Source organism: Alligator sinensis, unplaced genomic scaffold, assembly GCF_000455745.1.
Source record: "Alligator sinensis unplaced genomic scaffold, ASM45574v1 scaffold370_1, whole genome shotgun sequence".
Lineage (NCBI taxonomy): Eukaryota > Metazoa > Chordata > Crocodylia > Alligatoridae > Alligator > Alligator sinensis.
Genome location: NW_005842128.1, coordinates 1,579,785 through 1,596,200, shown reverse-complemented (window position 1 = coordinate 1,596,200; position 16,416 = coordinate 1,579,785). Strand labels below are relative to the sequence as shown.

The 16,416-nt window shown below is 43.7% G+C and overlaps 1 protein-coding gene across 1 annotated transcript in view; it reads left to right on the top strand.

The window, feature by feature from the left end:
* Positions 1-16,416, top strand: part of ADARB2 (adenosine deaminase, RNA specific B2 (inactive)) — a 478,856-nt gene that overhangs the window by 445,924 nt on the left and 16,516 nt on the right. The window contains exon 8 of the mRNA XM_025205749.1: positions 15,003-15,184. Within this exon, the coding sequence (XP_025061534.1) occupies positions 15,003-15,184 (182 nt within the window). The remainder of the gene's footprint in view (positions 1-15,002; positions 15,185-16,416) is intronic.

Sequence of the window (16,416 nt, the reverse complement as noted above, 5' to 3'; positions counted from 1 at the left end):
GATTTGTTGCTACTGGCAGCAAACTGCTGTCACTTCCTAAGGCCCTGCAGTGGGCCCCTGCTGCCACCAGGGCCTGACAGGGAGCACTGGACCAGGAGACAGCTGTCTCCTGGCCAGGGCTGGGATGGTGTTCCCTGCCACCAGGGGGCTGCCTGCTGCCAGGGTGGGGATAATGTCCCTCTGCCCTGGCAGCAGGGAGCTCCCAGCCCTGACTCCCTGATTAGGACAGGGGACTTGGAAAGAGCTGCAGGGGAGGGCAGGTCCCTGCCCCCTTCCCAAATACGCCACTTGGCAGCTAGCAGTGAGCTCCCGGGTGGGCAGGGATTCCCTGCCCAGCTGGTGACTCATTGCTAGCTGCCCCACTGGCAGATTGGCGTAGGAGGCTGGGACATGCCTCTCCCCCCAGCCCTGACTCCCTGATTAGGACAGGGGACTTGGAAAGAGCTGCAGGGGAGGGCAGGTCCCTGCCCCCTTCCCAAATACGCCACTTGGCAGCTAGCAGTGAGCTCCCGGGTGGGCAGGGATTCCCTGCCCAGCTGGTGACTCATTGCTAGCTGCCCCACTGGCAGATTGGCGTAGGAGGCTGGGACATGCCTCTCCCCTGCAGCTCTTTCCAAACTGCATGCCTCAATCGCCTGATCAGGGCGCAGGGCTGGGACCTGCCCCTGCTCCACAGTTCCCAGCCCCTGCTCCGCATCATGGGGTGGGGGCTAGAGAACCTGTTTCCTGCTCCTCTCCATGATAGTGGAGCTGGGTGGGGAATAGGCTGGGGAGCTTGTTCCCCACTCAGCTCTGCAAGCATGGAGCTGGGTGGGGAACAGGCTGGGGAGCTTGTTCCCTGTACAGCTCCATGAGCGCAGAACTGTATGGGGAACAGGCTCCCTGAACCCTGCCAGCAGGGAGCCCTCACTGCCAGCTCCACGACAGCTGGGCCAGTGCTGGGAGATTCTTATCTTCCAGCACGAGCCCCACAACCATGGAGCTCGGGCTGGGAGATAAGGATCTCCCAGTGCCAGACCCACTGTCACAGAGTTGGTGCTGAGAGATAAGGATCTCCCAGCCCCCTGCTCCTTGATTGTGATCTTGCAGTGGGGGGCTTGGAGCTCTCTGCTGCAGGGGTAGGGGGATGTAGTCCCACCCAGGCTGCGGTGGCAGAGCCCACCCTGGCAGCAGGGAGCTTCTGGGGGCAGGCCACAATCTCCCAACCCCTGGTAGCTGGCTGACTGGGAGCAGATTTGCTCCTGGTCAGGCATCTATATAAGCGCTACTGCGCAGTTACTAATTGCAAGTAAATTTGCTACTTGCATTTGCAGTAAATCACAAATTTACTTGTGATTAACAAGGTTTACTGCACAGTAAGCATGTGCACGTGTAGTAAAGCATCTAATGTAGATGCACCCAGAGTGGAGGAAATCAGAAAAAGAACCAGTGGAGGGAAAGCTATCATTACACAAATAGAGCAATTCTCAGTCAAGGTGCCATGAGATACTTCTAAGAGTGCTGTAGGGTGCCATGCAATACTAGCAGGCATTAAAGAAATGCGCTTTACCAGAAGTAGCACGTTACTTTGACCCGGCTCAGCAGCATCTGTATAGATCAGGTGCTTTAGTGGGGCTTCTTGGCATTTTTAAGTAAAGCTGATTCAATCAACTATTAAATTAAAGTGGCAAAAAAGCTCCACCAAAGCACCCAATCTATACCGATTTGGGGCAAGCCAGGTCTTATGTGCTGCCTCTTCTGGGCATGTGCTAGGCTCAGTGCAGGAGTGCACCTAGTTTAAAGTAAAACATCATTTGTTTTTTTAAGGTCTGCAAGCAGCCATGATTCACAGGATAAACCCAGATATTTCAAATAGGAATTCATGATGTCAGAAATATTCCAGCTTGTGGTCTTTCTGAGCTCCTTGCAACAGAAGAATTGCTTTGTTATTTTCCATAGTCAAAAGATGAGTGAAAGTTAAGAGTTGGCATTTTCTGAGGGAAGCCTTGAGTCTAAAGAGATTGAAAACTACTGAAGTAGAGAGTACAAAGGTGAATGGAGGGAGGGGAATTCAATACAGGTGAGGAGGGTATTCCTCCAACCCGCAGGGCTGCTGACTAGCTTCTTCATATATAGATAAAAGAATGGGAAGAGAGTCCAGAGTATGAGAAGAGCATTGTCCTAATGCCCTTCCTAGAGTCTTCATCTTAGAGGGGAAATCAGTAGGAAGATCATATGCAGTGCTTTGGAAATCCAAATATTTGTCATAAAATAAAACCAGCTTCATTCCATAGTGACTAGAGGGGCTGCAGTGACAAAGGAACTTGTTTTCATATTTTATGGACTTACTTTATGGTTAATAAGAAATTCTGAAAATGAATTCATGTTTGTATCACTAAGATTTGGCAAAATTCTTCTTTATGCTCTTTAGATTATAGTCGTTGGAAAATTCCCTCAGGAGCATTAGGCTATTAGAGAATGTTTCCCATTGAGAACCGTAGCAGCAGCTGCTAAAATATACATCACTTTGCACTGGCTGCAAAGGAACTTAGTACTAGAATATCAGGGATCCAAAGTGTTACTGAGAAAAGGGACCAATACATTATAAATAATTTATCCAGCAAATTAAGTTTTCTCCTGCTTATAGGGTAGCTGCAAGCAGAAGGTGATTAAATCAGATTTGTTTATTATTTACACGTATTCAGCAAATTCTTTTTTTTACCATGTTGCTTTAATTTTGTTAGTCAATCACCAAAAGTATTCTGTAAGTATTCAATGGTTGAATACTCACTATTTTGCTACTCACTACTCTGGTTTTATTGCTTAGTTGTGATTGTGGGGATAACCCACATTGCTGGATAACCTCTGATTTGACTGCACAAACATTGTTAATGTGACTTCTCGAGTTATTTGGTCATACAGGGAGAATCTACATGTAACATTTACTGCGGAGTAGACTAATTAGCTCCAGTGTTTCATGTCTAGAAGTGCAGTGCTATTAGACAGGGGTAAACTAATGAACTCCACAGCAGGATAGTACTTGTAAATACAAGGACTTTTAAATACAAGTACTACCCTGCTCCAGAGTTTTTTACTCCACAGCACTGCACGTATAGACGCTGATGCTGCTGGCTGGAGCATGAGGGTGCTTCAGTACAGGGTCTGCCTGCTGGCTAGCCCCACACTAGCGCACCCCCAGACCGCAGCCAGCCCCTCTGTAGCACGTTGAGGTGGGCAGGAGCAGTGCCAGGCTGGGAGGCTGACCCCCCGGACACACTGCCAGCTGGGGCTGCTCCCACCCAGCTCAATGTGCTGCAATCCTGGGCACAAGTTCAAATGGCGTGCCTGGGAACAATAAACTCCCATGCAATAAGCACCAGAGTTTATTTGTATTAATTGCATGCATAGATGCACCTACAGAGAATTGCTAGGTGGTCTGTTTTATACAAAGGATGAAATTAGATTATCATAATGGTTCCTTCTGTTTTTAAGATCTATATATTTATGTGTGCAAATTCAAAGTCTGGTACCTACAAATCCTTAAAAAATCCTTTATGTCTGGTGCCCGCAAAGACTTGGCCCTAATCTAGTGACTGGTCTACATAAGGGTTTTATTTATTTAACACAAATGAAGTGGTGAAAGTTCAAGCTTAGTGCTACTGGTTCTAGAATCAACCCCCAACCAGCCCATCTGCAGTAGATTACATTAATATTGGAAACTTTGAAATGCATTTTTCATTGACATTACTAATACACACAGATTCACATATATTTGTGCAAAGAGAAAGTGCAAGGCTCATCAGCAATGCAGAAGCAGATACATTACAAATGTGACCAGTTGTTTAAAGCAAGATGTATGCCCTGTTCTTCCAATTTTACCTAATGCTAATCTGAGCCTACAAAGAAAGACCTTTCTTATAATATAGCCTCTTGGGCACAGTACTGTGGCCTGGGGAGAATTTTACTTTTTCAGGCTCTTCAAAACTAAAAACTCCAAATTTATTTAATTTGACATGTATCAAATATGACTATCTTCATTCCTATGTAGAGCCCAGACCCAGAGGAACTCCTTGCATTTGAGGACTGCAGAGTTACCTCAGGCTTAATGCTGCTGTCAGTGTTACTTAAGGCAAGGAGTCTCAGAGGAAGTAGGGCCATAACAACACCCCTCTTCCTTACTGGCCCTGAAGTACAGAGCAGAGTTTATATGTAAGAATTTCACAAGAGCTCAGCTTGTCTTCTGGAACCTAAACGAAATGGCAGGTTTTTCAAAAGAGCTTAGAAATAGGTGCAAACACCCAATACCTCAAACATATTTAGGCACTTAATTCTCATTGAAATCAATGGAAGTTCAGTGCTCTCATTTACACAGCTATGCTAGAGCTGCCCCTAGCTGGATCATTGCTGGCTGCTGTGTTGGGTTCTAAAGGCTGGATTGACATTGGACCCCACATTAAGGTCCTGTTGGCCGAGTAGAGCGTAGCTCTCTTTCCTCTCTTGCCCTCACTGGCATATTTCCATGGCACAAACCCTCTGGGCACGTCTACATGAGATGCTTTACTGCGCAGTAGACTATGTAACTGCATGCAGGAGATACTGCACAGTAGATTAGTCTACTGTGTGTTTTTTCACAATTTACGCTGCACTAGCTACTGTGCAGTAACACAAGGGTAGACAGCTGACCAAGAGCAAATTGCTCCCAGGCAGCAGGGAGTGAAAGAACTATCCCCTCCCCTGGGAAGCTGCCTACTTCCCAGCTGTGCTCCAAGCAGCCAATCAGAGCCAGGGCTGCAACATTGTCCACTGCCCCAGCAGCAAGCATCTGCTAAGCCCAGGCTCCAAGACTGGAGCCAGGCTGGGTCATTGTCCCCTGTTCTGGCAGCAGGCAGCTGCCAGGGCAGGGGACAATGTCCCAGCCCTGGATCCATCTCGGAACCAGGACTTGGCAGCTGCCTGTTGCCAGGGCGAGGATAATGTCCCAGCCTCCACTCCAGTATTGAAGCGGGGGTTGTGCAGCAGGCAGGAGGGGTGGGAGGCAGCTTCCCCAGAGGCAGGGCAGCTCTCCCTGTCTCCCAGAGCCCAAGCCTGACCCCAGTGTCCCCTGCCAGCTGGGGGCTGGGACCCAGGGGAGCTTAAAGCTCTCCCTGGCTGCCACATGGGAGCAGAGCAGGGCAGGAGTAGCCCTGCACTGAACTGCTCCTTCTGAGAGCAAATTTGCTCCTGATGGGAGCACATATAGATGCACTCCCAGGGAAAGCTTACTGCACAGTATTTCACTGCTCAGTAAGCTTTCAGTGCATTAATAACACATGTATTATTCCTTAATGGTAATTACTTCCTACAGCCCAGCTACCCTGGGATTCAAAACTAATGCTGCCACCCCAAGCTTCTGAATAGTTTAAGTAGTAGGTGTTCCAGCTTTACAAACACATAGCCTGTTTGGGGTTCCCTTCCCTGCTTTTTATTTGAATAACAAAAGAGATACCCAGTCTAAACAAAATAATAGATACACCTGCATGCATTTTCCTACTTCAGGACTATGGACAGTTCCATAAACCCTGCCTGCTGCCTAGGGAGAAGTTGAAGGAGTTAGTTCTCCTTGCCTCAGTCAATCCATTATCCAAGAGTCCTGCCATCTGAGCAGCTGAATAGAAATGTTTAATAGCTGCCAGACCAGGACAATCAAGTGATCCAGTGTAGACAGTAAATGGGAGATTCCACATTTACGGAGATGTTCCAGAATACAGCGGTGTCATAACCTAGACCAGAATTTATAAACTGTACAGAAAGAAAAACCACAAATCTATATCTGAATAGCTCTGACAATCTGGGACCAAGTTATTTTGATTAATAGGCTGTTATTTCAGATGCCTGATGGGAGATGAGTTCTCTTGGAAGATCTGGCCCTAATTCTGGGCATCAATACCTTTTGAAAACTTGTCCCTACACATTTAAGCTTAAGTCTGCCACAAGCAAAACAGCTGCACCTGAGCATTTCAGAATAGCATTGTTTGTATACCCATGATCCAACTAACCACAGTCCCCTACAGGGAACTGTGCAGAGTACTTTTTCTCCTAACAAATTTAATCTGCTTAGATTGAGTGCGTGTTGAACAGTCTCTGTACCAGGGAATACTCATGGTTAAATCCATAGGGCCCTGAAACTTCTTCATTCAGTAATGTCCTTTTGCAGCTCCCCTTGCAGAAGACTTGTGGAGGGTCTTTGAGGAAACCTTCCCCCTGTGTCACATTGTTTCTGTAATTTGTATGAAAATACCAGCTGCAATTCAAGCTGCGCAGTCACTGCAGATTTTAGATCTTGAATCACTTTTAAAAGTTGTTTTCTTACGAGTCTTTCCTCAAAAGGTCACCTTTAAAAAGCTACCGTTTTATGCCACCAGGTAAAGCATTTTTTTGCTACTCCACAAAGACACTGAAGTTAACCCCAGAGGCTAAATGAGATTTATAACATGTAAATTATACCTCATCTATAAAATGGCATTAGTAACAACAGAGGGCCTTCAAACTTCATGTTACAGCCTTGTCAAACAGAGTCTATTCTTGTCCCATGGCTAAGATTCAAGGGCTTTTTTTGGTCTATAGCTAGTTAATAGGAGTGAATATCTACTGAAGGATGTATTCATAATATTGTAAGGAAAGCATGGGTTTAAAGACCTGTGTAAGGATATAGCAATAGGGACCCAAAATAGAACTTTAAGTGTGATTTGGGTACATTGAGCTGGATTTAAATATCCCATATCAAATACAAATCTGCAAGCGAATGTTTTAGCTCTATTTTAGGTTAGCCTATTGAACAGAGCTATTGTTAGTAGAAAACCAGGCCTGGCAATGTAACTTTTAAAATAAGCTACTTCTAAAGCTGCATATTAATGTAAATGAAAATCAATTAACACAGCCAGATATTCAATTAGAGACAATTTGTGCACATGATGGAGTCAGCTTGTAGTTCTCCCTCTTAACCCCTTTCTGTATGACTGAGACTTCAAATTCAGTTTCACTGCAAAGTATATTCCAGAAAATATATATAAACTACCTCCTGTTAAAACACAGATCAAAATATAATACGCTAGTTCCAGTTTCCAAACCGATAATAGCTAAATAGTCATATAAATAGGAACACAGCAGGTATTCTGCTGAGTAGAGACCACCATGAATAACAATTTATAGGATGTGAAAGCATGACAGGACAGTTTGGTCATAGAATTTGTGGTGAGGTAAGCAAATGACACACTAAGAAAACCAGGTATTAAAATGTTGATAATGCCAAGGACAAGTCTTCCTCCACGAAAAGATTAACAAAAAAACTTCCAGATTCACAAGCAGTATTAGGCACTAACCAGGGAGTTAGGCACTCTCTTCCCACTGCCTTTCAGTGGGTGTTAAATACGCAGCTCCTGTAAATGTCTTTGGAAAATAGCTTGCTTTTCTCATACTATTTTAGCATTTAGTTTGGGGTTTTTGAGGGACGGAAGACAAGCATATTCTTTCTTTAGCAATCGTACAAATTATTAGATAGTAAAAATCAATTAGAGCATGTGTGTCCATGCCAACACCCTGATTTATAATCTACAACCCTATCAGATAAATAAGAGTAGCTCCACAGAGCCATGAAACCTAAGACTGGGATCAAGCCATAGTGCGACACAGGGTCACAGGGCATAGGAGATAAGTATATATTGACTTCAGTGAAGCTGCAACCATTACTACCAGCTAAGGATTTGGCAGTTTGCTTTTCACTAGCATGTTCCTTATAACTGTAACCTAAATTTAGGGCCCCAACGAGCACACAAAGGTGCAACTCCACCCTTGCACACTCATTCAGACACAGAGGCATGGGCAGTGTGCCATCTGTGTGACAAGAGCACATGAGGACAGGAACCAAGTCAAGAATTGGAACCAGGAGTCAGAAGTGTGGAGCTAGAGTCAGTAGCCAAGGCCCAAAGCTGGTCAAACCTGAAATCAAGCTCAGAAGACAAAAATCAGGATTTGGTGAAGCATTTCAAGCAAGCTAAGGGCACAGCAAGGCAATTTGTTGCCCAGTTTGCTGCAGTTTGCTCTGGGTTTATAAAGGCAGGGGATGACTTGGTCTAGTCTAATCAGTCAGGTCAGTCTATGCCCTGGTTGCTTCTAGCTGGGGCCAGTGGCAGGATCTTCTGCAGCTGGGTTTAGGCTTATTACATAGTCACTCAGAGACTACCATGGAGCAAATCCCCTCTTCAAACCAGTGCTTTCAAAGGACAATCTCGCCTATAATTTTTTGGTAGGGTATCAATCCTATCAGTATCAATCCATTTCAGGACAAGTTGGTATGTTTTCCGCAGTTCAGAGCGGTCCCCTTGCTATTCTGCCCCTCCTCCAGCTGAACAGAGTAAACCTGAGAAGTAACAAGTTCTTCAGTATACATAGGTGGATCCAGGACTTTTAGAAAGGGGGTTTAGGAACACTGATTGGCACAGCAAGGGTGGCTGAATCCCCTATGTCCCACCCGCTCTCCCCACCACCAAGCAGAACACAACACAGTAGCAGCAGCTGGGGGCTTAATTTTAAGTACCTGAATCAAGTAAGAATCCCACCCCCAACCCATCTTGGCACCTGCTTCCTTCTCCTCTATGCTCTGCAGTATCTCCCCTCCTTCTCTCTACTTATGCCTCTGGGCACAGAGGAGTCACCCACCCACCACTGCAGCTGTCTCAGCCACTCCTGCCCTGCTCCAGCCAGGGCTGCAGGGAGCAGCTGTGCCGGGACTCAGGTTCAGCCAGTCGTAGCAGTGGTGGTGGTTGCATTCCCCTTCCTTGTGCTTGCTCCCTGGCAGATGAGGAACACACAGAGGGACCAAGCAGGGAGGGGAAACCTGCCAGCCCACTACTTCTAGCACTGCTGGCTCCAACCAAGCCAGGCTCCCTGAACAGCCTGGCTGGAACGGGGCAGGAGCGGCTTTGGAACCCATTGCGAGTCAGCTGGGTTATAACCAGGTTATCTCCCAACAGTGATACTTGTGGTTGGGGGATGGATCTGCCCCTGTCCATATAACAGAGTTAACACTTCTCTTTTCATAGCTACCCATGGCCACCTGCAGCTTCTCCTCTTCATCACATTGCTCCATTCTGCGGATTCACTTTAAGCAACATAGGCAGGTAAAACAACAAACTGAAGTGATAATAGTTCCATGTTTGGAAGGTGTTGCAAGGAACCATTAGGTGCAAGAAGAAGGGGAAAGGGCACTCAAGGGAGGAGTGCAGAGGGAATAAATGTTGGGCCTACAGAACAGAGTATCCTAGAGGAAGATGAAACCAAACAGTTGGGATAGGGGAGGCAATCAGTGAATGAAAAAGGGAAGAAGGAGTGTTCATACTTGGCCTGGTATGTTGGACATGCTAGTTATCTGCCTAGTAATCTAGCTCTGTCATTGACAACCCTGTGGTTATAGTGTTTCTGAAGCATGCTGGGTTCCTTTGGGAGGGGAGATGTTATGTATCTTTATATATCCTGAAACATTCTGGATGTGGAGCTACACCTACCGTCCCAGTGTCAGCCTCACACATGCAGCAGCACATACCCTAGGAAGGTGCCACAGCCAATTCACATCCCCCAGCTGTCAGTTATATCATGAGGTCAAAGAGAATTTTGATATAACTATATTTCCTAAGAGTATTTCTGAGAATCTCTCTGTTAGTGGATGACTTGATATGAGCCCATACGTAAAGTGGGCTTACAATTGCACTCAAAGTCACTATGTCACTACAGTATGTCCTGAGCAAGGAAAATATGTCATCTAATTAAAGAAAAACTGCCTGTTTTAAGTTGCCTTCCAATTCATCTTTGGCATTTCAGTGATTGACAAACAGGCAAAAAATATATTTATTTAAGGATTATCTATATTGAAAACTGGACATGGGATTTTGTCTCTGTAAACATTGCTGTAATATCAGCTGTTTGCACAAAAGCAAAGGTATTTTTCCACTCAGTCCTAAGCACAAAAAACTCCCAGATTCAAGCACAGAGGGACATTCAGTTTTATTGATCCTCCTGAAGAAGTTTTAAAAAGAAGATCTATGACCAAATGAGCAGTAGGTTGATATTCTCTTTATTGGAAGGGTTATTAAGAAGCAGACCAAGTATAAGTTATTTGAGAGATGTGTGCCCTTGAAAACAGCCTTTTAAAACTTGCACAATTAGAAACATTTGAAATGATCCAGTATATTTCTTTTAGCGAGAAAAGTCACTTTGATAAATCGAGGGCCCAAAATGTAACACTGCATTTCCTTTGAATAATAATTTTATTTTGAAAAGCTACATTTGAAGCCAGCACTTTGTTACAGATGGGAACACTGCTACTTTTGTGCACCTAAATTAGACAGCAGAGAAATAGCTCCTTCAAAAAAGAATGCAGCTATTGATATTTTTACTGCTGCTCAGATAAGTATCACTCCCCACAATCCACCTATAAATAAAACATAGGTGTTTAATTTTCAGAGAGATGAACTGGTTATTACAGGTGTGTGTATTATAAATATGTGTTGGCCAGAGTAGGGAGCAAAAGGATACAAAGAAAAGACTTCTCTCAAATATCTGTCATTTGACTCTGGTGCTGAGAAAAAGGTGTGAACAGGCAGTCCTCAGGAATGAGAGCTTTTCCTATCCATAGCCATGATACAGCAGGGCCATCTTCCCACAAACATGCCTACAGGTCTGAAGGGCAGAGTCAAGGACAGAGATGGGAACCCTGAAACTCCAGTTCACAGGTCCAACCCTATTCAGGGAAGCACTTCACTTTAGCCCACTATTGACTTCAAAGGGACTTGACCTTTACCTGGTATGTAACTGTCCTTTGCTGAATAAGAATAGACTTAAATTTGCTTTGTAAATTGAGGCCAGGCTTGAAAATATAGCTCACTCCCAGATTTTCCCACCTTTAGCATCTGGGCTGAGACCACTGGCCAGGGCACAGATGATTGCAATCTGTGGGACATGGAATTGGAAATAGGGCAGCAATTTAGGTCACTGACCACCTCTCAGGAGGGGATCTGCTCAGTATTATCCAAGGTATTGATTTCAACTTGTAATCCAAAAGTGAAAAGCTCCTTTTCTAGTAGGATCCCATTGTAAGCCAGTCTCCCTTCCCAACTGTTTTGAAAAGGAAATACTTTCCTCTCTTTCTATTTGTTTGCTGGCAAAGGCTACCATTATAATGAGGATATGAAAGCAAAGAATTACCAAGCAAAGAATTATGCTTGGAATTACTTATTTCCAAGCATAAGCAAGTGGCTACCTAGACATTTCAGAACAGCAAGAATTTAATGCAGGCCTCAGCAAAGTCAGCAGAAAGACTCCTGCTTAGCAGAAGTTGAAAGGGGCCACAAAGTTATGCTAATAAGCCTTTTTAAGTCTGTCCTGTGAACTAGCACACACACACCTTAATAATCCTTAGAGGGAGTGAGGATTAGGAAACAGTCAAGAGCTATCTTCACCTTTAAACTTGCCTGTTTGGTGACTGGGTCCATTTTCTAGTTCCCCTTTCCTCTCTTGCGCAGTGTGGAGATGATATTCAGCAGGGACCTTGGTTCTTGGATAGTAACCTTATATTGTCTTAATTTTTAGGCATACATTCTGCTCTGCATTTCTCTTCATTATTTTTTTTTTTGTTCCTTTCCTCCCTTTTTCTATATATTTACTTCCCAAACCCTGGAAGACAAGGTGATCCACAAGTGCTTCTCCCACTCTATGAAGTGCTCCTGAAGAAATGAGTTAGGCAATGAGGTTCAGACTGGAAACTGTCATTTCTAATCCCAGCCCCTGCCTCCAAATAACTTTGTGATGCCAAGCAAACCATACTGAATCTGTACCTCAGTCTTTCAGCATGAATAATGATGTTTATCTTCCTCAAAATAAGATCCAGCTAGTGTTTATACATGTTTTGAATATGTAGGGCCTAATCTGATCAACCTCATAACATAGCCTTTACTAATGTAATTCCACTGACTTCATAGGCTTAGTCCTTCTTCACACAAGATAGGAATTGGCATATAAATCTCCTTAAAGATTATACAGTTTGTTTATGAAACATTAAATTTAAACTGTAATCAGTATTCTCCCATACTTTGTCTGAACTCAGTCCCTGTTTTCTTAAAAATAAGACTCAGATGATCTCTGATGATGCACATATTGGTGATATTTCAATCCTGCTGAACATATGTTGTTTTTTTTTTTAGCTGTTTTTCTCAGCCTTTTTCAATCAAATATACAGATTTTTTTAAAGGAAATGTCAAATATTGAGACCAACACAAAGATCTTGCAAGCGTTTCCATCTGGAAGGAAGACTTGCTGTCAAATGTTTTTACTCCTCAAAGCCAGTCCTGAGCAGAGCGCTGTTAGCTGAACTCTCTTCCATTTCCTAAGCTTGCATTATTAATTTTGCATTGCGATAAGATATTTATTCAAAGAGGCAGATATCTCCTTCCTTTGAAAGTGAGATTATTTGCAGGAATGACCACACTTTTTTTTTTTTCCTAAATGAAGTTATGCAAATCTGATAGACTAAAGTAAATGTTTCATAAAACCAATGACTGTTTAAATTGTGGGACTAAATTGTTTGTATATAAATATTACCTTTTATATTCCATTTGAGTTTTATGTAGATGAACACATTACTTTAATGACCTGCATTTACAGAGGGAGACAGGGAGAGTCTCACTCTGAAATCCTCAGCAGCCAGATGGCTGCCTTTTCTTGCATGAGATTAAAAGATGTTTCTCATTCACAGCCCTGCTTCTGAGGCAAATTAATATAGCCAGCTAAATTGCTTGTGTTTTTGGAATAAAATTTAAAGAGAACTTTTTAAAGCAATTGGTGTCACAGGTTCCTTGAGCAGATTGCTCTCCAGGTACGGCATGCTGGTTTTAAACATTCAGTAATTAATGGAAAGTATTCCATGTTAATTGACTGCTTCAGGAAAGGGAAATATAATGACTCCTTATTAATCATGAAAAGAGACATACAGCACAGAGGCACTGCAATAATTGCACTAACGGTGGAGAAATGTTAATTAATGAAAAGAACAATGATGTAAGAAATTAGCTACATAATGCTTGCTGCTGATGGAGATTGTGCTTTAAACACATTATTTAGCATGGCAGCCACTGGATATTGCTTTAAATAGCAGACACCTCTAACCTTTTTTTTTCCACTCAGCTGTAGATCTCCAAATGTTGCCAGTATTTCAGCTATTATGAGCCAAAATGTACTCTACGAAGGTATGCTTTCTAAACAGTTGTTAATTTGGACTCTGTAGCTCAGGACTGCCTAGAACGAAGGGAAAATATTTGAACTGTATTTTAAGTACCAGTTAGGTCTCAGATAACCTATCGGTGTTAGTTAAGCAGAGAGGGGAACATCACTTGTTACGCTAGTAGCTGACTAGGTAAGGTTCTTGTAAGGGAAGATAACTGTCTCAGAACCTCTCTCCCGCCCCACTTTTTCTTCATTCTGCTTGGTATCCAATTCTGTATTCTCCAGAGAATTTAGAAGTTGGATTCTATCTTATTGGTAACTGGCTTTATGTAAAGAATTGTCGTATATTAAAATGCAGAGCATTTCTGGCAACTAATCCAACATCAGTTATAAGTTCAGAATCATTAATGGCTGTGAGGCCTTAAGGTTTTTCCCCATCATTGTACTGTATCACTCAGACAGCAACAGGACAAGACATATTCATCAGGTTAAAGGGAATAGAGCTGATCAAATTATTCATTGTGAATACATTACTTCACAAATATATCTTTTTTTTCTGTTCAGGAACAGGCTCTGATTTCTATTAATGTATTTTTCTTAATTGCCTGACAACTTGTGCAAACACATACATGAGCCTGGGTACTGTTGGCAAATTGCTCCTGACAATTATATGGTATGTGATTGGCCAACTAAGACATTGTATCAGCTCTGTGATTGGGTGACTGAAGCTTGTTAAAGAGAAAAACAAATACCAGATAGGGAACAATGAATGCTTTTATCTCAGGTGCAAGACCATTGCAAATAAAACTACAGGTATTTTTATTTAGACCCTCTAAAAAGTCTTAAATATGGACATGTCTACACATCACCCTACATCGCCATAGCAATGCGCTACATCACTTTACAATGTGCTACAGTGATGTAGTGATCACGTGAGTCTACATGGGACTGGCAGTTATTTCGCTATAGCAGCATGCTCCCTGGTTTTAGTGCACCACTACAGAGAAGTAGCAGCTAAAACTAACTGTGAGCCATTCACACAGCACAGTACAGGTGGTTACCATACTGTGCTTTAGTACTTCTAAAAGGAAGTACTATAGCATGGCGCAGTAACAATGTCACCATAGGGTGATGTGTAGACACACCCAATGGGAAGTATTTGTCAATCCAAAAGGCCACTCCAGGGATGCAAGTCAGAAGTAGATCCATGGAGCTACACCAATTTTATATCAGTATGAGAGAAGAATCAGGCTTATTGTTTTCAGTATTTGGCAAGATTGGTAAAATCTTGGATCCCTATACTAATCCAGCCCTATACTGTCCTGCCACCACTAAAAGCAATAAGGATGCACCAGCATAATACTGGAGGAATGCAGCATGGGGTCCCGTGAAGTGAGTTTGTGAGTGAGTTAGGGAAAGGGGAATAGTTCTAGCTCACTTTGTGGCCTCACTAGTTCCAGGGTTGGCAGAAAATAAATAGCCACATCTTTCTGTCCCTTTCTATTCCAAGATGCCATGGTACATCCCACTGCCAGAGTGGTAGGAACACTATACCGGACAAAATTTCTCCCCCAGTGGAGAAATCCTCAGCTCTCTGTTCAAGGCAGTGTAAAGGGCCTTAACCAGTGAGAAGATCTACATGTTTGTCTCTGGAATCAAAGTAGCAAATATGGGAACAAACATCTTCACCCATTGCTTTCCATTTTTTCCTCACAGTCTCTTGCACAGCTTTTTCTGCGCCCGTATGTTTTATCACCACTGAATTTCTTTTTCAGATGGAACATTCTTGGATTGCAAGGTGCTCTCCTCAGTTACTTCATCGAGCCCACGTACTTGCACAGCATTATTGTGGGAAGCCTTTATCACACTGGTCACCTTTCCAGGGTAATGAGCCATAGAATAGAAAGCATTGGTCAGCTGCCAGCTTCATACCGGCGTAATCACCTGCTCCTCAGTGGTAAGCAAACACCTGCTTGAAAGACAAATGATCACCTTTCCCATCACTAATTGTACCAGGCACCAACAGGAAAGTTGACTTCTTATTAATTCTACACACCAGTGTTCTTCCCTGCACCTAAACTGTATGCTTCCCTGCATCTAAACTCTTTTTTGTAGTAATAGTAACAATACACTGCACCCTACAATACTGGAATAAGAAGAGTATAGCTAATTTGAGATGGCCCCAAGGCAAACCATTTACTCCCAGTAATGTCTAATGAAAAGGCCTGATGGTTGGTACTCATGATGCTTAGCTGGGCTGCTGTCCTTCCTGTTGACTAGGTAGGTTACTGGAACTTATGCATTAAAGGCCTTGTCCTACACTCATTGAAAGCAATGGCAAAGTCTTGGCTGACTTCACTGGGCATAAAATGAGACCCCAGCAGGATGCAGAGGACCCTCAGTTCTTGTTTGAGCCATGGATGCTGCCAGTACCTTGGAAGGCCTGGCAGTAAATTCTTAGAGAATGATGGTCATGAGGAATAAGTGGCACAAGCTTACACAGAGTCATAGAAAAGTAGGCCTGGAAGGGACCTCTGGGGGTCATCTAGTGCAGCCCCCTAGTTAAGGCAGGATCATCCCTAACTATCCAACTCAAGTGTTTCCTAACCCAGGGTTGGCAATCTACAGCAAATGGGCTGAATCCATCCCACAAAGAGCTTGAAGCAGCACAAAAAGGTCTGATCCAGCATGGGAGAACTGGTGGCACAGAGCTGTATTGTGCCATCCATCCCCTCCACAGCGTTCTCCTCCACTGTGGACCCTGTGGCTTCCTTGCATCTGTGCCTTCCTTGCTGCAGAAGAGCCAGGCATCTGCAACAAGGATGAGTGCAAGTAGCTGGCCACACTGTGGGGAGAAGGCTTATGGCCTGCAGTGACAACCAGGTTGCAAGCTCTGGCCTTCATGGGCAAAAAATCATCAATCCCTGGTCTAACCAATTCATAGAAATACAGAAGCGACCTTTATCCAGAACTACCAGGCACAGTACCCAAAAGCAGCCAGAACACCTTGTTACCGGTAAAGCAGAGGGATGAAGGCACTGCCAGTGTCCTGCCATTGCAAGGACAGGAAGTAGTTTGTTAAAATATATGCAAGAGATCCAAGGAATAGGAGCATGCCCCACATTACAGAACAAGGCAAAAACCTCCATAGTCCATGCCAGTCTGAACATGCGGTAAAATTCCTTCCTG